The sequence below is a fragment of the Silene latifolia genome, chromosome 3 (assembly GCF_048544455.1).
Source record: "Silene latifolia isolate original U9 population chromosome 3, ASM4854445v1, whole genome shotgun sequence".
Classification (NCBI taxonomy): Eukaryota; Viridiplantae; Streptophyta; class Magnoliopsida; order Caryophyllales; family Caryophyllaceae; genus Silene; species Silene latifolia.
In genome coordinates, this window is record NC_133528.1 from 11,029,426 (window position 1) to 11,056,060 (window position 26,635).

Sequence of the window (26,635 nt, forward strand, 5' to 3'; positions counted from 1 at the left end):
AAGGAGACTAAAAGAAAGAAGATGCTTGGTAATTTTCCTAAATATTTATAGAAGACTAGAAGATGGTCAATTTTCTTAAAATAGAATAATTAATTAGTATAAACATGCACACTTATGGTATTAATTATTATTATCATAAAATTATATATTAAATTTAAAATCTATGCAATTTTATTAAATTTATAATATTGCATAATTCTTTCGATTTGATTTAATGTATACATGTAATATATTTATAAAAATATATAAACCTCTTAAAATTGCATGTCTAAGAAGTAAAAGTAATTCCGTCAGTAAAGAAAAGAATTGTTGTAATATTGGATATAGTTATATGATAGTAATCACTCATTTAAATAGGCTAAGTAAGAATATTATCAGCGAGATTAGTGAAAGTGGTAGAAACAACAACGAGAGTATTCAAATAATCAATATTAATGCGGCAATAATGAAAGTAACAATAATTACGGCGGGAATAATGAAATTATCAATATTAATGCAGCAGTAGTGACAGTAACAATAATAAAGGTGAGAGTAGTTAAAGTAATAATGATTACGAGCAAAAAGTGAAATGTTATTACTATCGTTTCATTAATAAGAGTAAAATATTAATAGCGGAAGTAGTGAATTTGTCTCAAAATTTATTTCATCGTAATTTTAGGATATGTCATAGAAAAATATATTAATGATAAATTTATGGGTTATGCAATTTTAAGTAATTTTATTTAATGAAAACAAATTTAAATGGTAAGTAGAGGTAGCCCGGGCGAAGCCGGGCACCAATACTAGTATATATATATTCTAGAAACCAAGGTACTTCTATGAAATTAAATAAATCTATACAAATTAATTATACTATATAGTTTTTAATTGATAACGTTGTGTGATGGACATGGACTGAACAAAAGACTTCAATGTAAATATTATATAGTTTTGAAATATAAATTTAGAGAATACGAGAATATGGTGAGTTTCCTTAAAATAAACAGTTCCAGTTATACTATTAATTAGTATAAAGATGATTATTATTTAACATACACAAATATAATATAAGTATATGTTATATTTTGAAAACTATGAAAAGGTAAATAAATCGAACTAGATTTCCAAAAAAATATAATATTTCATAATTCAATTAGTAAATAACGATAATTGCTCTTAAATAATATTCTAATCTAATATTTTAGATTTATTTAAATATATATATATATATATATATATATATATATATATATAGAGAGAGAGAGAGAGAGAGAGAGAGAGAGAGAGAGGAAGGATCAACTAAGGTCCTTTATATATTTGAGTCCATAAGTTCTATTGTGAGCCATTGGATGGAGGGAGATGGATGGCCAAGATCAACCTCCAAAAATGTGTTTATTACTAATAATATCACTCATTCTCTCCTCCTTCACTAATCTTTCTAATTAATCACTAATTCACTATAACTTCTTTTCCTCTCATCCACTTTTCTCACATATCACACAACTCATCTTCTCTCTAAAACCCCAAAAAATAAAAACCCAAAAAATCCAAATAAATAAAAAACCCAAAATCCAAATAAATAAATAAAACCCAAAAAATCCAATTAAATCAAAAAACCTAAAAAATCCAATTAAATCAAAAAACCCAAATAAATCATTCATTCTTCTCTTCCTCATTCACCACCACCCACCACTATCCCACCCGACACCACCCACCGCCCACATCCACCGCCACCTCCACCACCGCCGTCGGTAATTATATAAACTAGTTTTTTTTTTTTTTTTTTTTTTTTTTTTTCCAGATTTTGCGTCTCGGTTTATTTTCGTCACTTTTTTTTTTTTTTTTTCGATTTTGTGTTAAATTAGTTGTTTGGGGTCGGTTTATTCTATTTCTTAATTTTTGTTAGTTTTTGTTGTTATTTATTCTTTTCAAATCTATTCTTATTATACGTTTTTTAAATAAAAATTTCGGGTTTTAAATATCGTTTTTTTTGGTGATGTACTCTTTTTCAACTAAGATCTACTAAAATATTGACTAAAGTTATACAAATAAGGACTAAAGCTATACAAAAATTGACTAAACTTATACAAAAATGAACCAAAGTTATACAAAAATAGACCAAAGTTATACAAAAAAAGACTAAAGTTATACAAAAATTGGACTAAAGTTATACAAAAAATTGGACTAAAGTTATACAAAAATTGGACTAAAGTTATATAAAAATGAACCAAAGTTATACAAAAATGAACCAAAGTTATTCAAAAATCGACCAGAGTTATACAAAAATGCACCAAAGTTATACAAAAATTGGACTAAAGTCATACAACAATGGACTAAAGTTATACAAAAAATTGGACTAAAGTTATACAAAAATGAACCAAAGTTATACAAAAATGAACCAAAGTTATACAAAAATGGACAAGAGTTATACAAAAATGCAAAGAGAGTTATACAAAAATTGGACTAAAGTTATACAAAAAATGAACCAAAGTTATACAAAAATGAACAAAAGTTATACAAAAATGCATGGAGTTATACAAAAATGCACTGAGTTATACAAAAGTTAGTCCATTTTTGTATAACTTTGTTGCATTTTTGTATAACTCCTACAGTGCATTTTTGTATAACTCAGTGCATTTTTGTATAACTCCAGTTCATTTTTTGTATAACTTTGGTTCATTTTTTGTATAACTTTAGTCCAATTTTTTGTATAACTCACGCATTTTTGTATAACTCCTCAGTCCATTTTTGTATAACTTTTGTTCATTTTTGTATAACTTTGGTTCATTTTTGTATAACTTTAGTCCAATTTTTGTATAACTCACGCATTTTTGTATAACTCTGGTCTATTTTTGTATAACTTTGGTTCATTTTTGTATAACTTTGGTTCATTTTTGTATAACTTTAGTCCAATTTTTTGTATAACTTTAGTCCATTGTTGTATGACTTTAGTCCAATTTTTGTATAACTTTGGTGCATTTTTGTATAACTCTGGTCGATTTTTGTATAACTTTAGTCATAAAATGTATAACTTTAATGTTTTAAGTGTATAACTTTAGTCGTAAATAGTATAACTTTAATGTTTGAAGTGTATAACTTTAGTCGTAAATAGTATAACTTTATAAAAACCAAATAAATATGAAAAATCGTAATTAATCAACAAATATTAAATCTGAAAAATAAATAAATAACAACCATCAATAACCAACAAAAAAATTAATAACCAACAAAAATTTAAAAACCAAATAACAATAACAAAATAAAGTAAATCGAACAAAAATACAAAAAAACCAATAGATCTAAAAAAACCAACAACACACAAAATTAATACCAAATCTCAAATAATAATAAAAAAAACTAAACTAAAAAAAATGATAACTAATACGAGTAGCACAAAGCCACAAACCATATGACTGACACCCCATATTAATTTCAAAAATCAAAAAATCAAAAAAAACCAAAACCATATTAAAGCTCCACCAGACCACCACCATTACAAAAATCAAAAAATCAAAAAAAAGCAAAAATCAGATTACTCCTTCATTGCTCGGTATGCCGACCTCTAATGACAAATCAATTAATTCGGAATTTGCTTTGAAATGAACAAGCATTCAAGTATTTCCACCGAAACTGATTTGTAAGAGGGATTTGACAAAAAGAAAAGTACAGTTCTTGTACTGCAATAATTTGCAGTGAATAAATAAACAGATTAAACGTAATTTCGGTGTGGTGGGGACGTGGGTCGTGAATGGTGGTGGGTCGGTGGGTCGTGAATGGTGGTGGGGGAGGTGGCAGATCTGGGGTGGGGGTTGGTGTGGGGTGATTTCGGTGTGGTGGTGCGAGAAGGGAGGTCGGATGGTGGGCTGGGAAGAAGGGCGGGAGGTCGTGGTGGTGTCGGGGACGGCTGGTGAGGGTGGTGTCGGGGACGGCTGGTGAGGGTTTTTTTGGTTATTTTTTTGTTTTGTTTTAGATCCGAGAGAAGGAAAAAGAGGGTGTTGGTGCGAGGCAGTCGTGGTGGTTTTTGGTGGTGGGTGGCGGCATGGGTGACGGTGTTGATGTCGGTGGTGGTGTTGTTGTTGCTGGTTGTTGGCGGCGTTGTTGTTGGTTGATGGAGGGAGGGAGGTGGGAAGGGAAGAAGGGAGGGAGGTCGGGCGTTGTTGTTGTTGCTGGTTGTTGTTGCTGGGTTTTTGGTTTTTTTTTTTTTTTTTTTTTTTTTTGGGTTTTTTTTGTATTAGTTTGGGTTTTTTTTGTTTAGAGAGGGTGGGAAGAAAATGAGAGAGAAAGAGTGAATGTGAGAAATGAGAGAGGATGAGTGAATGAGGAAGTGAGTTGGGAGATTAGAATGGTGGAAGAGTTGTACAAAATTAGGTGGAGTTATACACAATTAGGGAGGGAGATTAGGGGAGGTTCATTTTGTGACTTGAATGAGATGTAATCTCATCCCTCCATCCCTTCCATCCAAAGGCCCTTATAAGGACTTAGGGACTTATTAGATGTAGTGGCCTTATAAGAACCCTTCTCTCTATATATATATATATATTAATAAAGGAAGCTTTTTTCGAGCGATTATAGAGAGTCCAACTTTTACGAACCACTTTTATTTATATTAAACTAAATAATTCTAAAAGATAATCATTATTATTATAATATGCCCCAGCTCATTATACAATTTGATTGGAAATGAAATTTTAATAATAAGAAATTGTTTTAGATTCTAGCAATCCTATAACGACACCACTACTCCTACAGTCCTACATACGTACCGATGCTTTGGCTCTTGCCTAGCTTCTACAATACTATGTACAATAAGATTGTAGTCCGTAGTTATGTACGAGTATACAACAACTGGGAGACTAGCTATATTTAATTACCAATCTCTAATTGTGTGCACATATAAATATATACGTCTCCTCCAAATTGTCATGCATGTTAATATTGTATAAACTATTTGAATATATCCTCATGCAGTAGCTTTTCTTTTATCAATGTGCCATTTTTTCGTAGTTATACATTGATATTTGTGTAAGTATTGCCTTATGTAGATTTATTATTACTTTAATCTAATTGTGACAATTTTCTTTTCTTTTTTGCAGTTTTATAAGTGGATCTTTGACACGGTGATGATAGCATTGGATCGGAGTTGCAAAATATTTGGGTAAGATATACTAACAGAATATTAAAAGATCGAGTTTTAGTTTTATTATATACATTCATACACGTTCTCTTGACCCATGTATAAAAGAAGTAACATTGATGCGTTCGATTCCATTCTCGAGCCTTTCTCTTGGGTTATTGTTAGTGTAGCTCATGCATGCAGGTTTTTTGTTAAAATTATCATTATGGTATTAGATATTTAGATGAGATGAGATTATGGAGACCGTATGTAGAGAACAATTTATTCTGTAACATGAAGTAATTAATTGGTTATTATTATTCTCCATTCGTATTAGTAGTTTACTGCAATCAGTACCTTAGCTTGCAAATCTCATATGTTGTGGCACTTTATCATCGTTTGTTTAACAATTATCTTGATTTATCCTTTATATTATTACTAAAGTCTAATTGATACAATTTACATCTTATTTGTTAAGCTTTAATACTATCATATTGACGATTTGAGTTTTTTTTTTAGTTAAGCAAACTGATTACTTTTGGTGAAGCACATCGATACCGTGACCCTTAAGAAACGCACACAGAGAAACGTCTTATTGTCATCAATTAGGCTCTATTTAGAATTTGATAGATCAAGAGGAAAAGAGCAACTAATTTAACTTACTATAGTATAATACAAGTCAATCAAAAATGAGACACCTTAGTTAAGTAAGAAGTTTGGGTGCCAAACCAATTGTGATTCCACGTATGAAGATATTCTGATGAATTTCTATTATTGAATTCAAATTTCTAGCGATACTATCCCTATTATACTTAGACCCTGTTCTTTTACATTTAAAGTCACTCTTTTTAAGTTCAGAAGTTCAGTTCAGATCTTATAAGTTCACTTAAAAAAAGTTCAGAGATACTTGACAAATTTTCCAATTCTATAAGTTTCGTTCAAATCCTAAGATTTACTCAATTAAATAACAACTTTGATGCATCAATTTTCAGAGAGATAAGAGTTTTAATTCATTGATATTACCCAAAAATTGTTACATTCATCGGATAAGTGAGATTTTTTTTTTTTGAAAAATATAGCCCTTTCGTTGAATAGGAGGGACATAGATTTATTCAAAAAAAAAATGTTACAAAATAGTTTTCGTTACAAGAATTTTAAATAATACACTTGAACCGTTTATAATTATTATATTATAGTACATGATAGAACATTAATATTGGGTGTGAGTGTCCAGTTTTTGTAAACTGTTATATTATATAAAATTAAACCCAATCCATAACATGAATTTATTAAAGTTTGTATACAAACCAAACACCTTAAAGATATAGTGGAGTTTTAAATTGGAATTAAAATATTGAATATATACGCATTACTATGACGTATAGGAAAATGAGCAATGGTTAATCAGAACCTCCATCCACCTCAATATTAAAGGACTTGCCCTTAATTTTCCATATCAATTCCCTTATTTTGATCCAATAATTAATACTCCGTAGTTCACTTGAACTGCAATTCTACATCACTCAAACATGCATCTTGACTGTTAACTTTGGTACGATGATAATTATATAGTTCAAAGACTTTATTTAAGAAAAAGTTACAAAAATGGTTCTTTAGAAGAATTTTAGATGAAAAACGTGTTACAATTTATACAAATACTATATTATATTCCGTATCCAATAGAAAATTACTAATATTTCCAATAATTGAACATTGCAATAGGCATGTGCATCGCACGGGTATTAAATTAAGTTCAGGTGACTTCAGTGACTCTGTTCTTTTCGGCTGAAAAGAGTTGAATTATACTGAATTGAACTTAAGGAACTGAACTTAAGTATGTAAGAATTAGGCCATATTCTTTTGAACTTAATTCCATCTCATTTTAGTTCATTTCAGTTCAGTGCAGTTTCATATAGTTTAATTCAGTTAATCTCTTCCTAAATTAACTCTTACTTCAATTCAGTTCAGTTCAGTTCAGCTCAGCTCCATTAAGTTCAATTCAATTCTCAGTCGAAAAGAACAGAGCCTTAATTTGTGAAAAGATGAGTTCAGTACAATCCAGGTCCACTAAATTTAGTTCAGTTTAGATCAGACAATTTCAGTCCAAAAGAATAGCGCTTTAGTTAAGCTTACTTAAGGTTAGAATATGACATAATGGCCCGTGCATCGCACGGGCATTAAATCTAGTATATATAAAAGAGAGAGTTTTTTCGAGCGATTCTAAGCGTCCACATCATCAAAAATTAATTTAGGAAAGTTTCATAAATAATATTTTCCACATACAAAATAAAGTGGAAAATCTTTTAATTATTATAATATCTATATTTCCTATTTTATATTCATGAGAAGTTTCTAATTTTTATATAAAAACTTTGAGATTTCATTTCGCAAAAAAATGTTGTTATAAAAATTATGAAGATAATATAATTAGATTCGTGGTAAAAAATGCTTTCATTAGAGTATAGATTTCATATGATTTGCACATACGAGTATTAAAGATGGTGTACTTCTTTTAATATGTTATATGTCCCACGTCGAAAAACAATGTTAGTGTGGTGATTATAATAAGTATAAAATATAAAATTGTCCCACATCGAAAGATTAACATAAGGTGGGTGATCCTATGATTATAAATAGGAGTCATTATTGGAACCTATATACCAACCAAAAACCTTTTGAGTCTCTTAAGTATTGTTTTGGAGAGCTCTTAAGAGTTTATATCATTATCTTCACAGTATGATATATACATATTTTTTCTATATTGTGTATTATATTCAAGTGATGTTTATAATCTTTATATAAAAACTTATACATCTCATTTGCCAAAAAAGTATTATAAAAAAAAATGTACAAATATTAATAAATAGTACTCCCCCCACTCAAGACCAAATACAACATTTTCATTTACATACTTGCCAAGACACAAATTACAACGTAAATATCTTTAAGTTTACATTATAAAAAATTTAAAAATTTTATATTCTCATTGTACTTTATAAGTGAATAAAATAAGATCCCACATGACCATATATTGTCTTACTTATTGCAAGGAATCGTAAAAGATTCTATTCGTTCATGAATAGTGTAAAAAAGGAATGTTGTATTTGGTCTTGAATCGAGGGAGTATAGTATTTGCTCATTATTATTAACCCAGGTTAGATGTCGAATTATGTGCGAAACAGATGGTGTATTTCTAAGTATGTTATTTGTCCCACATTGAAAAATATGTTGGTGTGGTGAATATATTACGTATAAATAATAGAATTGTCTCACATCGAAAGTTTAGCATAAGGTGGGTGATCATATGATTATAAATCGAAGGCATCCTTAGAACCTAAATACCAACCCAAAACCTTCTGAGTCTCTTAAGCATTGTCTTGGAAAGTTCTTAAAAGTTTATATCATTATCTCAACGATATGATATATATGTTTTATATTATGTCAAAGTGATGTTTATAATTTTTGTATAAAAATTTATGCATCTCATTTAGCAAAAATGTAACAAATTTTTTTTTTTTTTAAAAAAAAATTATATAATTAGATTCGTGATAAATAAATGCTAGCATTAGAATACAGAATCATATTATTTGCACATATTTGTTTGTCCCATATTGAAAAATAATGTAGATGTGGTAAATATACTACATATAAATAGTTGAATTGTCCCACATTAGAAGATTATCATGAGGTGAGGTGTCACATGATTATAAATATGAGTTATATTTGAAACTTAGGGGTATCAACCCAAAATCTTTTGAATCGCTTAAAAATTATCTTAGAGAGTTCTTATAGGAGTTTGTATTAATGACAAACCTTAGTTACAACAATACCATACAAATATTAATCACGTAAATATTTATAAAAGCGATTATATATTACTATATTAGTGATATTATAATGTTTATTTTAAGACAATCGATAGTATAATAATTTTATTTAAGATAAAATCATAATAAAAAAAAATAAAATGAGTGCTAAATATACATAAATTGGTTATTAATGTGTCATATAATGATAATCTCTGCACTAAAATAAAAAATTTAAGAATTATAATACAATCAAGTGCTACATAAAAAGATCTTGAATCCACAAACAAATCAATAATGAGCTTTTTTACTTTGATAAATAGTAGAATTAAATCTTTTTTAACTTTCAAATATAGGTAATATTATGTCTCATTACATTTGAGTAACTATAACACATCATAATTTTTAACCATTAATAAAAATCGCACCAGAAAAAGAAAATATTTTGCATTTGTTTATACATTTTATTGCTCCCTCAATTACATCTTAAAAGTCGTCTTAGGAAAAAAAATGTAATTTAAATCATATCATTTGTACATATTTTAATTGTGACAAAAAATGGAAAAGAACTTATGAATATAAATAGATAGTATAGTATTTTCTCATTATTATTAAATAGGGTTGGATATCAAAACAGGTGCAAAAAAGATAATGTACTTTTTCGTGTGTTATTTGTCCCACATTGAAAAATAATGCGGGTGTGGTAAATATACTACATATAAATATTTGAATTGTCCCACATCAGAAAATTATCATAAGGTGGGGTGATCTTAAAAATTAATTTAGGAAAGTATCATAAATAATATTTTTTGATGTAAAAAATAAAGTAGAGAATCTTTTAATTATTATAATACTCCGTATATATTTCCTATATTATATTCAAGTGATGTTTCTAATTTTTATATAAAAAATTTTACACTTCATTTGGCAAAAAATATCGTTAAGAAAATTATGAAAATAACATAATTTGATTCGTGGTAAAAATGATATCATTAGCGTATAAATTTCATATAATTTGTATATATATAAAATTGTGTATTTCTTTATCAAAAAAATTGTGTATTTCTTTATCAAAAAAATTGTGTATTTCTTAGTATGTTATATGTCCCACATTGAAAAATAATGTAGGATTATATAAAAATAATATAATTGTCCCACATTGAAAGATTAACATAAGATGTAGTGATTTTATGATTATAAATATGAGGCATCCTTGAAACTTAGTTACCAACCTAACATCTTTTGAGTCTCTTAAATAAGATGTTTTGACTTTTGATCTATCTAAATAAATGATACGACATAAGATGTAAATATTAATACCTTATAACCAATTTTTGTTTACTAAGTTAATTACCCCGTTGCAACGCACGGGCATCCAAACTAATATAATTAATGACAGCGGGAGAAGTGAAAGTAATAGTAGTCATAACACATGTAATGAAAGTAATATTAGAAACAACGGAAAGAGTATGAAAAATCAACTAACAATTCGATTTTAAGAAAATATTAATTTATTTAAATATTTGAATTTGACAAAACTAACGAGTCAACCGTAAAAATAACAGAAGTAGTTAAGCAAACAATAGTAACTGAATAAGTAGTGAACGTAGTAGTATTAACAGGGGATGTAATCAAAGTAATAATAGACGGTGGGAGTGGTGAACGTGTCTCATAATTTGTTGATTATTTTACATCTCATCATAATTTCAAAATATAAATTGTAAATGATGTGTTAACCAAATTTTGCGAATCATATTTCATAGAAAATAAAGTTTAAATGGTAAATAAAAGTAGCCCGTGCGTAACCGGGCACCAAACCTAGTTCTTGTTTAAAAGTTAAAACCGCTCTTACACACAATTATAATAGAAGTGAAACAAAAGGTGATTTAGTGATTGTGAGATGTTTTAAGCTGAGACGGTATTAAGCAAGATTAATTGTTCATAATATCTAATATAATAATAATAAAATGAATTATTTTTGTTATTATTATTTGGGATTCTAAAATAATTTGAAGGTTGTATTACTTATTCTAATTTTGAGATTGGAGTTCCTTAAAAAAAGGTAATTAATGTTGGAGTTCCTTATAAAAAAGGTCATCAATTTTATTTAAATATGATTTTCTATGTTCTTTCTTAATTAGCTTTTTGTTCATATCTAACTTTGTCCAAAGGAAGATTGAAATTTGAAAGGAGGTACGAGATTCCAAAGGGATTGACACTGAGGATATAAGTGGGAGGGCGGGTGCAAGTGAGTACCGCCCAATTGGAGCAGCAGTGAGTAGAGTTTTAGTGGGCGATAGGGCGGATATGGATGTCAAACATAATACTCGCTTTGCCTAGCCATCAGTTAATAAACTTTGGGTAGTGAACCAAATTAATGGGGGTCTGTGGTGATGTGAGGATGGATTTTGCATTGTTCCCACTTCATAGAGGCAAGTACTTATTAATGGCCCGGATCGCATATTGACAATATCTAACGGTTCTAAATTTACGCATAAAAATAAAGGAAAATGAGGGTGAAAGAGGAAATTATTATTTAAGGAGATTGTGAGAGGAAATGGAGAGAAAGGAAATGGAGAGGATCCATTTCCATAGTTCATACTCACCTACCCGTCACTTAATAAACAAGTAATATGATTACTATCAATTCTCTATCTAATTCTTGTTGAAAATCTACAAAAAAATTCGTTATAAAATCAAAATCATGATTTAACTTTTACTAAGAATATTGAACAAACTTATGGTGTAAATAAGTGATGCTGTCCACCCCATGAGACGTGTACAAAATTTGAAAACTTATACCCGCCATGGATAGTGAGCTTGGTGAGTGCAAGTTCGAGGATCTTACATTCATCACCAACTCCCCGTCTTGCTTCGATGACATTTCTAGTTGGGGTAGTGTTAAAATTCATTTGAAATCTACCCATCGAAACACCGAAATCAATCGAATTCATTCCAAGAACCCAACCAATTAATCTACTCAGAAAAACTCCACCAATTGTGTTGATTTATTCCAAGACATCCAACAAAACATCCCTAAATTTGCTAACCCGAATCCCAGGTTCTCTCCACCACTATGTTCATTTTCCTCTATACACTTTATGGGTTAGAGACCCGTCAACTCGGCGCTCAATACGGACATTTGTAATACTCGGATAAAAGCAAATAAGCAAGAATAACACAAAATCAAAATTCAAAAACACTTGATGCTATATTATTCATTTTTCAATGCTCCTTGCTGCTGTCATTGCTCGCTGGTAAGTTTCAACAATCCGAATATAATCCGAAATCATCTCCATAGGAAAACTAAACATAATCTTCGGCACAAAGCCGTTTTAATATCTAATAGTGACCGGAACCAGCAAGGTTGGTCAAACTCAGTCAAAAACGTTTTTAATCACACGCACAACTCTGTTAACGAGAGCATCAGCAAACGGAAACACATATGTGCTCACATCCTTATCATCTACGGATAAAGCGGTGCATGCCAAAATCTGAAAAGCTGCAGTTATCAGGGAGCCAGCTGGTAGAGGTTTACTGGTGCTTGTTGAAGGTGCATCTTTCCCGTCAGGACCATCAGGCGTGATAGCAAATCCAGATGCAAGAATAGGGACACGAGCAGGGTCTACTCCAGTTGCTAGTTCAAGCATCCTTGTCATTTCAACTGGTGCATAAACTATTAATGATCCCGTCTGCTCGAACACGCTTTCTTGAAAGATCATGAATTCCTCACGAAGGTTCTGAGGCTGATCAATTTAATCAAGAGATAAGGAACTATGTAAATTAACCCTTAGAAACATGAATACAAAATTGATAATAATTCAAGATATTGTGCACTTCTGGCCTATGTGTAGAAAAGGAAGTCTGCTTAGGCCACACATTATTATAGTAGGCGGAGCCTTGTAAAGCTATCGAAGAGAATTACATATCCCGACGTTTAAACAATTGGGTGTATAACAACTTGAAGGACTAAGAGAGTTTGTTCTACTGGAAATCCAGTAAAAGACAGCGATTAGAAAACGGGAAAAAAGGGGTAAATTATATTTTGATTTCTCATTTCGCGACCCGTTATTTAAATATGCTCACCTCTAAGTAACCATGTTAAGTTCCATATAATGTTTGCCGTATCAACAAGAATTACCCTCGAAATTTCTGGAAACTCCCAATTTGTTTTTGGCACAACTTGTGTAAGGAATGTGTGTGCGATGTACGGTAAGGGTGTGTGTGACTGTGTAAATTGGTTTTAACTTTTTAAGAGTTTTACAAGTTTATTTCATAATTTTTGCAGCATTTTTAAAGTAACATAGCATGTTCCTATAAAGTTTGCAGAGTTGTGAAGATTCATATATCAACATTAACCCAGTGCGTTGAAAGGTATCCTTCCTTCCACCCATGGATAAGTAGGGGGTTATATACTCATATGTACACAACTTCAACCATATGCTAGACAGAGAGGTTTTGGGATGACCGACAAAGATTGCAACATCAAATGAATCTACCAACAGCTACTTCACAGAATCAGAAGGGCACATAAATTAACGAGTCATTTTGCTTTATTTCATTAGACACAAATATCAAAGAATAACGAGTATGTCACTTCAATGAAAATGGAAAACAAATTACAAAAAATCATAATACAGAAATTTTTATATTGGTACCTATAAAAAATAAAAATTTGCAACACCAAATGAATCTACCAACAGCTTCTTCACAGAATCAGAAGGCGCATAACTTAACTGAGTCATTTTTGCTTTATTTCATTACACTCAAAAATCAAAGAATAACAAGTACTCGTATGTCACTTCAATGAAAATGGAAAACAAATTTACAAAAATCATAATGGCAGAAATTTTTCTATTGGTACTTATTATAAACAGGAAAAGACGTGAAATTTTGATGAAAATTTTTCAAGCTGTTAGTGAAAGTCACCTGAGTACTAGTAGAGTAACTACAAAACCAAGAATCACCATAGTGATCTGCTAACTTTTAGTCTTTGACTATGACACCCAGGGTAGGATTTAGTACATTGGAATTTGTCCGAACCTTAGCGCATAGAAGTGGAAATGTTTTAAAATTAATATAATCGTCAAATGACTCCAAAAACAAACGTCAGATGCATATATTAGAAGATTCTACCGCCAGTGAGAAAAATGGATTCCATGGAATAAGAACAAAGTCTTCCAGAAACAATGGAAAAGTAATATATGGTGGTGCAGTTGGTCACTCTTAAGATGGGTATATCAGTCTTAAAATTAAAACGGGTGAATAGACGAGACAAGCTTTTTGCTAGTCCCCATGTATTTTGCTTTTCTCCTATCTACCCTATTTAACCCATTTTACTTTTAAGACGGATACAACCGTCTTAAACAAGAATTTGTGATTGTGGTGTGTTTACCAACATTCAGGAAACTTAAAAACAATCAAACCTCAATTTTGCAGATTACTATAAAATGTAATTGAAAGGGAATTACCTGAAGGACAGAGATAGCATTTGATGAATGCTGACCCGTTGGAGTCTGCGAGATTTTGCACACTCGACTACCATTGCACAAGATGTCCCACTGCATCAGTTTAATAACAATAAAACTTAAGAACAAAATGACACTGATATCAGCACGTCTCCCACAATAATCAAGAAAGTGTAGAATGGCCTAGAAAGATATCAGTTTATGTCAAAACTTAAAATTACTATTCATAGTGATTGTTTGGTGGTCATTAGAAAAGCATGGGAGTTGAATATCAACAACGACGACAACGACAACCTTACCCCCATTGCAGCAAGGGCTCCCACACATAGCAGGAACTGAAAATTCTCATGAATTATAAATATGTAAGGTGTTTGGTTGCCCTATTTCTGTAAAAATGAGGGCGAATTGCTACTTCACATGAATTTCTAAAAAACTGAGGAATTTGCTTAACTACTACCATGGGTAATTGGAAAGTCCCATGAAATGAAGTCCTACATGTTAGCAAATAATTTTGGGTAGTTCTCATGGTGTTTGGGGGTAAGGATGTAAAGGAGTTTGGGAGTAAGGAGGGGGGTAAGGAATGATTGAAATTGTCAAACAAAAGCACACAAAAGGAATCATCAATGTTCATTCCCTTACCCTCTCCTAGACACCCTCAACCAAACATGCCCTTAGAATCTTATGAATTTCCAGCTTTATCAAAAGGTTATGCTTGAGTTTGTTTCACTTTTCATTGGAACCCTCCACTCCCTCGCTATATCCTCTCCTTTCCTCTCACTCTATTCTCCTTTTTTTTACCACTGATAATTAGTAGCGTCTCCTTGTACCATTACACATAAACCAATCTAGTGTTAGTATGAAACTAAGTGCTTGCATTTAATAAAAACATTGTTTCAATGAAGTAAGCCGAGACAACGTTAAATGTTTTGCAAAGTTCATGTATTTTAAAAATATACCATTTGTTGAAATTGAGAGATTTGGAGGAAAAGGGAACACGACAAAATCCGGTGTTAACATTGAAGGGATTTGGAGGGAAGGGTAAAAGGAAAGATCCATTTTTCCTCCTACACAAGAAAGTATCAAAGGAAAAACTTCCTTACTCCATTCCCCTGTCCCTCTCCTCTTTTTGTATCCAAATTCCAAACAAATGGTTAATCGAAATGAACATAATTCCCAAGACATCCATGAATATTTCAGAGAAGATACCAAAACATGTGAGAAACAAATATGACTTAGTTGAGGAAATCAAACAAAAGAAGACTGAATAATATGATGGGGAAAGCCAGATTTATGGGCATTTTGCACAACATATTAGATGTCCTAAACCTAAGGGGCAAGTAATTAGTCGATCGAGCTTCGTACCTGAGACCGCATCAAGTGATCATTCAAGTAGCTAAAAACTCTCTCAGGTGATGCAGGAACCCAGAATGAACTAGCAGCGATGATAACTATACCGACTGGTAGGTCAGGGGATGTATTCTTACGGGAAGTAACATGTACCCCATTTTTCGTCAGCTCAGATAACTGATGTAAATCCGATGTTCCAAACAAGCTGAAGATAGAACAGTAACTCTTGATCAACTTGCTAGCAAGAATTATCATGCTTTCGTTTCCTGACACACATTATCCTAATTAAGAGACGGAGGGAATGATATTGACAAAAAAGCAGTAAAATAACAATGAGAAGAGAAATCAACGTATAATACCTATACCCAGCTCATCATTGAAAATGCCAGCCTCTTTCAAAAAAGCATAACGTTCGAAGGTCCTCTGAAGAGTTGAAATCCATCTTTTTGCACCAAATGCCAGTGTGCTGTTCACAAGATCATCATACATGGTATGAACAGGGACGTCGTCAACAACTTCTACACGTTCTATACATGTTACCTGCGTGATGAAAATGTCTGAAATAAGAATTTACCAGGAAAGGCCATCACTTCAAGAAAAGAAAGCTATCAAGGTAATTGCGAAGGATGCTATCGTAGTACTAGAAGACGGCTACTTAAAATCTACTTATATGTCCACGTCAACTTATCATTTGGGCGGTGAAATAATCCCTCAACATATACTCCATAAAAATACAACTCAGTTAACCAATTTTCATAAACCACGTCGAATATATTAGTGCACACTGCACAATCGCCACTGACCACTCATATTATGTGCTCTTGCGACTTTGATGGCATGGTGCATCTTTGATAAAACACTCAACACTACTCCTGACAAGACACAAAAATTTTCAAACACCCTGGTGAGCACCCCGTAACTGGCAGTTGCAGCTGAGTCGGGTAACAAAGCTTGGAGTAAATATGTATGCTTCTTAGCAAACACAATCGGATGATATACGAAAGTGTTATAGGAGGATATCAAAATGGTTTTCTTTTCCACAAAGTTGAAAAGAAAGAGGTATATGATCCCAAGTTCAAAAAAAAAATATGTATCTAAGTTTTACATCGCGACTTGCCCATCGCAGAAGGCAGTCAGAAGCAATTTCATTGTTGGTTTGAAAGGTGAGGAGATGTTTGCAAGATAATATCACAGTTAAGGGTATGTTTGGATAGCATACTAGAAGGGAAGGGAAGAGAGGGAGATGGATGGAAGGGAAAGAGAGGGAGGGCGCTTTCTCTCCAAATGTTTCTTACCTTGGAGCCTGGAGGGATATTGAACTGTATTAGAGCCTTCGGGGAGGGAAAATGGATCTTTACGTCCCCCACCCCCGACCCTCCCGAACCGTATCCTTTTGATTCATAAAAAAGATTACTTATATCCCTCCCTATACCTATCCCCTTCCCCTTCCTCCTAAATCCATTCACCCAAACAAGCCCTAAGAGTCCGTATTTATTTGGTATAAAATTATATGGCTCTCAAAAGCAGAGATGAAAATACTTACCCTGGAGAGTCCATTCGGCATCTCTTCGATCATACAGCCAGAAGGGTGTTTCCAATAGAAGGTCTGAGAAACATGAGAAGCACCTCTGAAATAATTATAGGACACGTCTGCAATCACCCATACGCCAGTCTCAATCTGCCGACAATAACGAAGCAAATAGAAATCCCGTTGCTGCATTGCTGGTGACAGCATATGCACCTGCTCATGGAACTGCAATACACACATTTTGTAATTATCACAACCTTTCGCTATTAGCTCCTTCAAATTCGTTTGTGTTATGTATCACTGATAAAAATCTCTTAGGAATCGTGGGGAAAGGTAGCGTATCCCCAACCCCCTTTGCCTGGCATTTAGCAGAAGCCTCTTTTTCGGCACTGGGGTAATGAATGAATAAGAATAGTTAATTACCAGCTGCAACGAATCATCACGGTTTTCTAACAATCCGCCTTTCAGCACAGAAATAGTTTCTGCTTTTGAGAAGAAGGTAGGAAAAACGTCAACCCACTTGTCCTGCAAAATATGAAAATGATTAAAACACATACCAACAAGCCAGAAATTTAATTTGACTATCAAAGAAAAAGGATAATTCAGGCTAACTGGATCTAGGTAGAGATCCACGAGCAATCTCGCATCCATGGCAACTACGGCAGAGTCCTTTGAGGATTCAATCCTTGGATTTGGATTTCTAAATCCTTTTGATCTGGCGACCATCTTGTAATAGGAGTCATGGTCAAGGACATATTGCCCTTCGGTTGGAGATTTTATCCAAAAAGGTTGATCAATTGTCAAAAGCTCAATCAGCTCCTTCATGGCACTGGCAGCAATATCAATCATTAACAGCTTCTCCAACTCTGGATTTGGTTTCATCTGATCATCCAAGCTAATGTTCCCAGGATTGATGTTTCCATTCAGAGAATCAAATTTAATTGTAGGGCTTTCACTTGCTAGGCCAGAAGTAGCAGTGTCTTGTACGTCCAAAGTAGGTCTTGAAAGTGATTTTCCCTCGTATGTTGCCACAATAGAAGACAGCTTATCAATCTGTGAATGACTCAAAATTAGACATAAAAAAAACAAATAAAAAAAACTACACAACTTTCTCGTAGCACGAGTTGGATAATTTTCAAATTGCAATCTCAGAAGTGATTCCTATATAAACTATATGACTCCTTGTTCCACAACTTAGGGCTCACTTGGACTGAGGGTGACTATTAATAGGATAATGGAGGTCAAGTGGTGGTGGAAGGTGGAATGCAGTAATGCATTACCCTAGGTCGGAGAGGGGTAAATGCATTACACTAGGGAGGAGGCAGGTAATGCATTCCCTCATATGTGGGTAATAGTTCCCCCTCCACCACAATTCTCCACCTTCCATCATCATCACTTGCTGCCGCTTTACGAGTTTACTCCACTTATGTTGACCTCCAATACCCTACCAATAGTCCCCTCCAATCAAGCAAGCCCTTAACTTAAACATATGGTATTGCCTCTTCTCTAAGCGTATAAGGCTCGCTGGTAGGCTGGTCATTTTTCCAGTTATATAATCCCTACTGTATTAGCTTCCTCACATTAGTCACCTTTAATAAAGGTCGAATAATTTTGAATGCACTATCCTGACAAATTGACACTCAGTGGCTTTCCCCTTTGTATTCCATATGCAAACAATTGCGCTTTCCCCTTCTGCGCCAAAAGGAAGTACGAGAAATTCTTTTCATAAACACTGATCAAATTTGAGAAAAAATTCATAAACATCCATGTTAGGACATGCAAACGGGTCGAGCCACACCCAAACGGAGGAGATACGGACCACTTTACAACTCAAGGGAGGTTCCATCCTAAAACCAACGGGCAATAGGAGTAGTAGCCCCCTTGGTTATAAAGTGGTACAATCTCTCTTTCTCCAACAATGTGGGACACTCACATGTAGGTTTTATATTCCAACAATTCACATCAAAAGTAACTATGCCCTTCATGACAAACATGCTAAAATTATCAACATGAAGCAAGACACTAGTATTAAAGGTAGGTCATGACACTGCTTGGCAGCCAATTTATAAAGGTTTAAACGCCTTTTGAGTTGGTATCGGTTGCATCTATGGTTCAATCAGTGGCGGAGACAGGACTTGAACTTGGGGGGCGAATTTTTTTTTTTTTGGGGGGGGGGGGGGACGACTAATTTCATAAGGTACATTCGAAACAAATTCGGAAATTTAACTAAAAACTTCGAAAATTTCCTCCGCCAGGGGGGCGACCGCCTCTGCTAGATTTGTCAACGATTTTGGCAGACACCACACTTGGGCGACCAGTATATTAGGTAAGTGCATGATTATCATTCCAGCCTCATAAATATGAGACCTTTGCTTTCAGAATGTGATCAATATTACGCAGTAATACATTCAATCAGTCATAGTGCACCTCTTAAAATGGAGACCCGCCAAGGATGGATATAGATACTAGAATTTTCAATAAGGAAAAAAAAAAAGGGTAATGATAAATACAACCCAGTGGGTTGTATTTAAGAAACCAAAAGAGGAAATAAATTCTTAATATATGCATTAATTGTATTGGTTAATGTGTAATTTAGTTCTTAATTCCTAAATTAATACCCAAATTAGAAGGTATTTAATGCTTAAATACAACCCACTGGGTTGTATTTAGCATTACCCAAAAAAAAAAAGGTGGGGTGTAACATCTGCAAGCACTTAAAGGTATTAGCCAAGAGCATACAAAAATAAGTCAGATTATTCAGGTCCTATACAGTATACACTGCACTGAACACAATAAAAAGTATCTATCACACAAAAAACCTGCAATCATTAGATAAACGACTTGATTGCATGAGTAAGGAAACACTACCTCATGCTTCAGCTCACTATTTTCTTGCTGCAGCTTCTCACAAATCTTGATCTTCTCCTCAAGTAGTGTGCCTCCACAAGATCTACACAACGCATTTGTCAACGCTTCCGCCAAAGTAACGTTCTCACTTCTAAGGCGATCATTTTCAGTACGTAGATTTTCAGTGTCTGCACGCTCATGATGAGCCTGAAGAAAGAAGGGAACGTTCATACAATTAGGCATCTTCAAGCTAAACCTACCAGAGATGAAGGCTTTCTTCAAATAAACAAAAAAAAAAATTGAGCAATGATAACCTTAGTTTGGGTTCGCTTGTTCTGGAACCAATACTTAATTTGCCTAGGCTCCAAGCCCAATTCAATCCCTAGTTGGCGCCGCTGGTTTTCATCTGGATGTGCACATTCCTTGTAGAACCTATTGCGAGCCAATAAAAAGATTTCAGCTTTTCTATAAAGTCAAAGGCTTGCTCAATAGTATTAACAGATTATCAGAATGATAACTCTTCTATATTACAGCACATTGTACCATCCTATTGGCTTGATGCCTCTCCAATTCTTCCCTAAATGAAAGCCTGAGTGTGTGTGTGTGTGTGTGTGTGTGTGTGTGTGCGCGCGCGCGTGGTGGTTTGGGGGGGGGGGGGGGGTAACCCCAAATTTCAAAAAGTCATTTTTGATGAATCATTTAACTGAAAATAAGCAGTAAATCACAGTTTATGAGACCTTGGCCTAAGAGAATATAAAACACTACAGAATCAGAAGCGTAGGAGCACTTTACTGTTGATGTATAGTTCCTCACCAAAAGAATTTTCGCAAATTAAAAGTGCCATGAATCATAAACACAGAAGAATGCTACACCTACATGTAAAACCATTTTTTCAAGAACAGTCGCTAAACGTAATTTAAATTATTTTCAAGTATTGCGCTACATATTGTTATGTGCCAACAACCATACCCAAAGACATTGGAGTTCGGATGGTTGACTATAGGGTAAGAAAAGATGAATTGTCCTTCACAGTCAAACAAAACACAAATATCAAATTGAATCCGAGAAAGAGGACAAGGGGAAAAAACAACTGGATAGCTTAGACGAACAGCCGTCAGATTAAGGAAAAAAATTAAAAAATAAAAATAAAAAAGGACAATTGAAATAAAGACATAGGGACTAAATCTTGGTTTGGGACTTAATCTTGAAAATGGTTGTCCCAGGGATCTCGTTTGTTGGCTATAAATGTGGTATTGTGGCCAATACAGCCTCAAAATCAGGTTGTCCGAACCTTCAAAACGTTGATAACTTGGATGTGATTCAGTATCAAGACCAATATTAATACCATAAATAAGGGCTTACAAGTTCCAGACAAACAAATTCCGAACCATAAGACAACACAAACAAGAGACAGTAAGGATATAAATTAACAAATCTTGCAAAATAATCGCCTTACCTTTCCAGACACTGCGTCTGATTCAATGTGTGCCTATGGTAATGTTTCCTCGGGATGTCAGAATCATACCCTTCGTCTTCCTCACTGGATCCACCTAATATTCTTTTCCTTTTACCACCCTGCATTGGAAACGCCATTGATCTTCTTTAAAGCCGATTGAAAACAAACAATGTTGATACAGCTTTTACCTTCTGTTGGATAGCTTTTATAGCCACGAAAGGGCATCTGGTAACTGAACTTCCAAGAAAAACCCAAAAACTAAAACAAACAATTAAAACAGGTAATAAATCAGGAAGGGGTGTAATTACCCTGCCTAGCCAATTTGTGATTTTGCAATTTGTTTTCTTTTTTGTATGTTTTAAAAATATGTTACTTAAACTAGGGTGTGGGTGTAGCACACGGGTACGTATCCAAGTGCAAGACTCTTCAAGACTAGAACTTTGAGACACGAGGATCTTATCCTCAAACAAGGATACAAGAAAGGGAAGTCGAGAACACGTCTTCTAAACATAAAATTTAGGGTTTTTTGTCAAAAACTATCTTATATTTAGGGGTATTTGTAAAAATACTACCTTATATTATTTTTCTTGTTTTAGACTACCTTAGTTTTCTCATTTTTTGGTCAATAACTACCTATACCGAAAATATGGCAAGATTTGGTCGATTTAGCGACATTAACCTATCTCATATATCTTTGTTAACATCAAACAACAATGATCAATCGCATTCAAACGACAATTTGACTTCAGATAAGAAAAATTTATGAATTTCACATTTCAATAATAACTACAAACATCTACTAAAGTTAAGCGTAAGTACATCATGACTTCCCAAAATCAGGCCTAAGTAAGATTAAAACATAAAAGAGTCATGTGAGACAGGCTAAAGCCACAAAATAGACCAAATATGTCTAGACTCTTAGCGTAGGTAGTTGTTGGCAAAAAAATGAGAAAACAAAGGTAGTCTAAAACAAGAAAAATAATATAAGGTAGTATTTTTACAAATACCCCTAAATATAAGGTAGTTTTTGACAAAAAACTCTAAAATTTATTTAAAATATGGAAAATTAAGTTTTTTATAGTGAAATGAAGAGATGTTAGAGACATACAGTTTAAAATTGTCAAAAACCATATAGTGCGCTCATATACCCATCTCTTCCTCTATTTTCGTCACGTAAATACATAATATTGCCTTTGCAGAGAAAGGCCGGACTGGTAAGTGTCCTGTAAGGATTACATACCCATAACCTTAAGGATCGTGTCAAACACGGGTATGGCTTCAAAACTGGAAAATCAAATTAACATAGTGTTCAACTGCGACACACTAATTTGAGCAAATAAAGTTAGCCAGTAAATGACTTGACATTTTTCCAAGTAAGATGTGATCTATTTTTCTAAGACGTCCTAATATGGAGAAAAAAATTACTGCGGGAAAGCCTATTACGGATCCAACCACATAACAAAACTGTATTTGATAAACCTGCAGATTTACAGGATAAGTTTATCGACAATTACAAAATACTGTATACGAATCGCAAATATTAAACCAGGAGAACAAATCCTATTTTAGCTCTGAAGAAATCAAGCACGGCACGTTGTAAGATCAGCTGGTTATTAAGCATTAATGGTAACATTTGTCTGCCATCGGACAGCAGGCATTTCAAGCCAAGGGTAGCATGTCGTACACGACAATTTTGGCTCACCAATCCTATTTGCAATGACAATACTTTAGCTCAGCTTCATGCTAAGTTCTAAATAAAATTAACACCAAATTTCTTTGACATGGTAAGATTGGAATTATGAGTTTAGTTGGTTGGCACGAATTATTAACAATAAAATGGAAGAAGTAGAAAGTGAGGATGTAGTTGGCCGATTGGTCATTAACTGAAAAATGGAAGAAGCCTGAGGGTATTTTATAATTAACACCATGTTCCTGAGAAGTAGAAAACTGTTGAGTAGCTGCCCAATTGGTCATTAATTGAAAAAATGGAAGAGTACTAGATTTCTCACAACATGTGTGAAGTGTGAACATGTTTGATTTACCATTCTACAAAACAGCACCGTCGGGTACAAGAAGAAATGCATCCCCAAACTTGCAACAACAACAATAAAATTACCCCTTCCTATGTTTCAAGGCTAAGTAATTGTTGCACTTCACATCCATCGGTACTTTTAGGTGTACGATGAGTGCAACATATTAATGTTGTTCCTAGGTTCCTAGCCAGGTAGCTTCTGCTGGTAAGTAGAGTTTTCTGGGAGAATTCACTAGCTACTGTTGCTACTTGCTAGTTCCTACCAAACAAATTCCTAGTATATGAATAAGGACTTAAATTCATGGAAGAGGCATAGAAACTAAATTTTAATGTGAGCTAAACGACCACAATTAATGAATTTCTCTACGGTCCCTGCTTGCTTCTCTAAAAAATCTGCAATTAGACAGACGAAATAGGCTCTCTCCTCACACGGAGCATAGAAATCTAAAAGCACATGGAAAATGTGAATACTATTATTTCACGATTAAATGTATAGTTCCGGATCTGAATCGTCTATTTATACTAAAGCATTCCCGGTAGAGTGTAACTATAGATGTTAGGGTCATGTAACACCTAACTAATACTAATTCCTGCACAACCTATTTCTAGAAAGCTAGTTAATATTGTTTAAGACCATCTTAAACTTGCAAAAGGTCGGCTAAAGTTTAAGACGGTTTCAATGAGATTTTGTATGGATTAAATATCCTTACCTATAAGTTACTATATCAGCCTGCCATTCAAACTCCCCCGATTCTGGTATGCTGTGTTGATTCAAAAATCCTCTTATCTACATAATACCATAATACAATACATGAAACACCCAATTAAATGACAGTAGGAAGACAGCAACATATCCATAACAGAGTTTCAGATAAGACCCTTTCCTAAAAAAAGTTCCGCTTGACATCTGATATTTTTCAGATAGACCTCGGTCTTCCTCTTTTACAATCCATATCAGAGATCCTATTATGTTTTTTTCATTACAACGTGCCGTGAAAATATTTTAATGTGCAGCAGTGTGTACCTTTATAAAACAAAGCAGCCATCATGGTAGATTCATTCTCTTTCGTAGTTTTTGACTTCTGTCACTCTCTTTGCAGGTATATTCAGTTGGGGAAGTGTAAGGCTATGTACATCTTACTCACTTACCGCCATAGGATAAAGTGTTTGAAGCATTGGGATAACGGAGATGTGTTATTGCCTCAGCAAAATTTTGAGGTAGTGGTATGCCAGTACCTTAACTTTGTAATCCCTAATCCAAGGTACCTGAAATGTACAGCTTTAGTCACAAACTGTATTCTTGTCACCCGAAATTGAAGAACTGAATTTATTGTTCAGCAGGCATAAAACTTGTGGTCGAGACAATTCCCACAACCGACTACTTACTACAAACAATCTATCATCAAGATTAAAATGCAACAAAATGTCAAATTACAGCTTACCACCTCACCCGCATTGCATTGAACCACCCAAATATTTAAGGAAAAGAAACATCTCACTCAATATTACAAATTATTCGACAAGATCAACAATAGCATCTGAGAACTCCGAACATATAATGTAGTTTCTTTTTAAAGATTAATTAACTTCCTTTTAAAAGTCGGTATCATTAAATTTTTGGGCTCACACATAACACACTAGTTTCTTGCAAGAATCTGCGCCTTATTCGTATATAGACAGTATCAGTAGACACAATCAACCTTTACATTTTACCGAGCACGCCTAACATACTACTCATATCCACATGAACTGTTCCACTTGGCAAGCACTGAGAAATTTGATCAACTACCATATTAGAAACCCTCTTAAGTTAAACACACATATACCCCATATCATCATAACTTATGCGACTTGCTAAAAACGGTTTCTAAACAATCATTTGGATCAATAGCAAATGTAGTTTACTAAAAGCAAATTTTTTAAGGTGTTCATCAACATATTGTAGTTATCGACACAATTTTCATCTTGGTTCATTCGGAAACAGCCTCTTTGTGTTGGTAACACAACGGTAAGGCTAGGTAGGGCGGTTCGCTTGAGTTGCTCAACAGCCCCTTAGCCCGGTGCTCGGGAAGGCGGACACAGGTGGTGCATCCCTCCCCTCAGCAATTTGCGGGAGCCATTGAGGCGCTGGGGTAATGTTGTTGTTCATCAACATATTGTCATGACCCAGCATAAATCACACTACACTAAATCAGTAAAGTCACCCTTAAACAGCCAATATCTCGGTCGGAATTCGACAAATTACACCGAAGACCCGATTCAGAATATCTTAAGAAATGAACATGAGATGACCATCATTAATAGTAACACAATTGTATGCAAGTTTTACTAAGATCAACATTATACCACAATATATTACATAAAATACACAATTAAATTAACAGTATGGAGACAAAATCATATCATGTTAAATCAAATAAAGCACTATATAAATGAGATAATTACAAAATAAGATATAAATGGAATTATTTAGAGGAAATCAGTAATTACCCATTAAAGAAAGTAACCAATTTGGGGAAATTCAGCTCTTGTTGTAGCTCCGTCATCAGGATAATGATCATGTACTCCATGATTAGATTGTAGCTGAATTGAATCATCAAAATTGGGGAAAAAGTTGAAGAAGAGGTGTATAAAATTGATTTCCAATTTCTGGGTTGTATATAATTCTAGGGCACCGGAATAATTTCTGGGAGGATTTGAAGGCGGGACCTCTGTTTTAATTGGTAGGTTAAGGGAGTGTTTGGTTCAACTCATAAAGGTATGAGGTATGGGTTTGGAATGAGTCAAACCCATATCAAGTGTTTGTTTGGCAAAAATACAGGTTTCATACCCATACCTCAAACCCATAAGGTATGGGTTTCTCATACCCAAGGGGGGAGGTGGGTATGAGATTGATACCCATGGGTATCAAGTAATAAAACCAAAAAACATGAAAAAAACTTAAATGAAACATTTTAAATGATTTTTTTTTACATTTATTTGATCAACTCTTCATTCTCATAATTTTTTAGTATCAAAAATAATTATTTTTAATGCTGTATTTTAGATTTTTTTAACTT

The 26,635-nt window shown here is 33.5% G+C and overlaps 1 protein-coding gene across 4 annotated transcripts; it reads right to left on the minus strand.

Moving 5' to 3' along the window:
* Positions 1-12,087: 12,087 nt before the first annotated feature.
* LOC141647178 (homeobox-leucine zipper protein HDG11-like) lies at positions 12,088-26,309 on the minus strand. Of its 4 annotated transcripts, XM_074455274.1 has the most exons (13): positions 26,067-26,264; positions 24,601-24,842; positions 24,287-24,363; positions 21,545-21,663; positions 20,403-20,520; positions 20,110-20,295; positions 17,854-18,294; positions 17,665-17,766; positions 17,257-17,466; positions 16,073-16,253; positions 15,729-15,979; positions 14,370-14,459; positions 12,088-12,644 (listed from the first exon to the last, which is right to left on the minus strand). In XM_074455274.1, exons 7-13 carry the CDS (start codon positions 18,121-18,123, stop codon positions 12,276-12,278), a joined length of 1,473 nt encoding a protein of 490 aa, XP_074311375.1. In that variant the 5' UTR covers positions 18,124-18,294; positions 20,110-20,295; positions 20,403-20,520; positions 21,545-21,663; positions 24,287-24,363; positions 24,601-24,842; positions 26,067-26,264; the 3' UTR covers positions 12,088-12,275. The 4 variants fall into 4 exon arrangements, with proteins under 4 accessions (XP_074311375.1, XP_074311373.1, XP_074311376.1 ...); XM_074455272.1 differs by having other exon boundaries at positions 17,665-18,294; positions 26,067-26,309; XM_074455275.1 differs by lacking the exon at positions 24,287-24,363.
* Between the last annotated feature and the right edge of the window lie 326 nt (positions 26,310-26,635).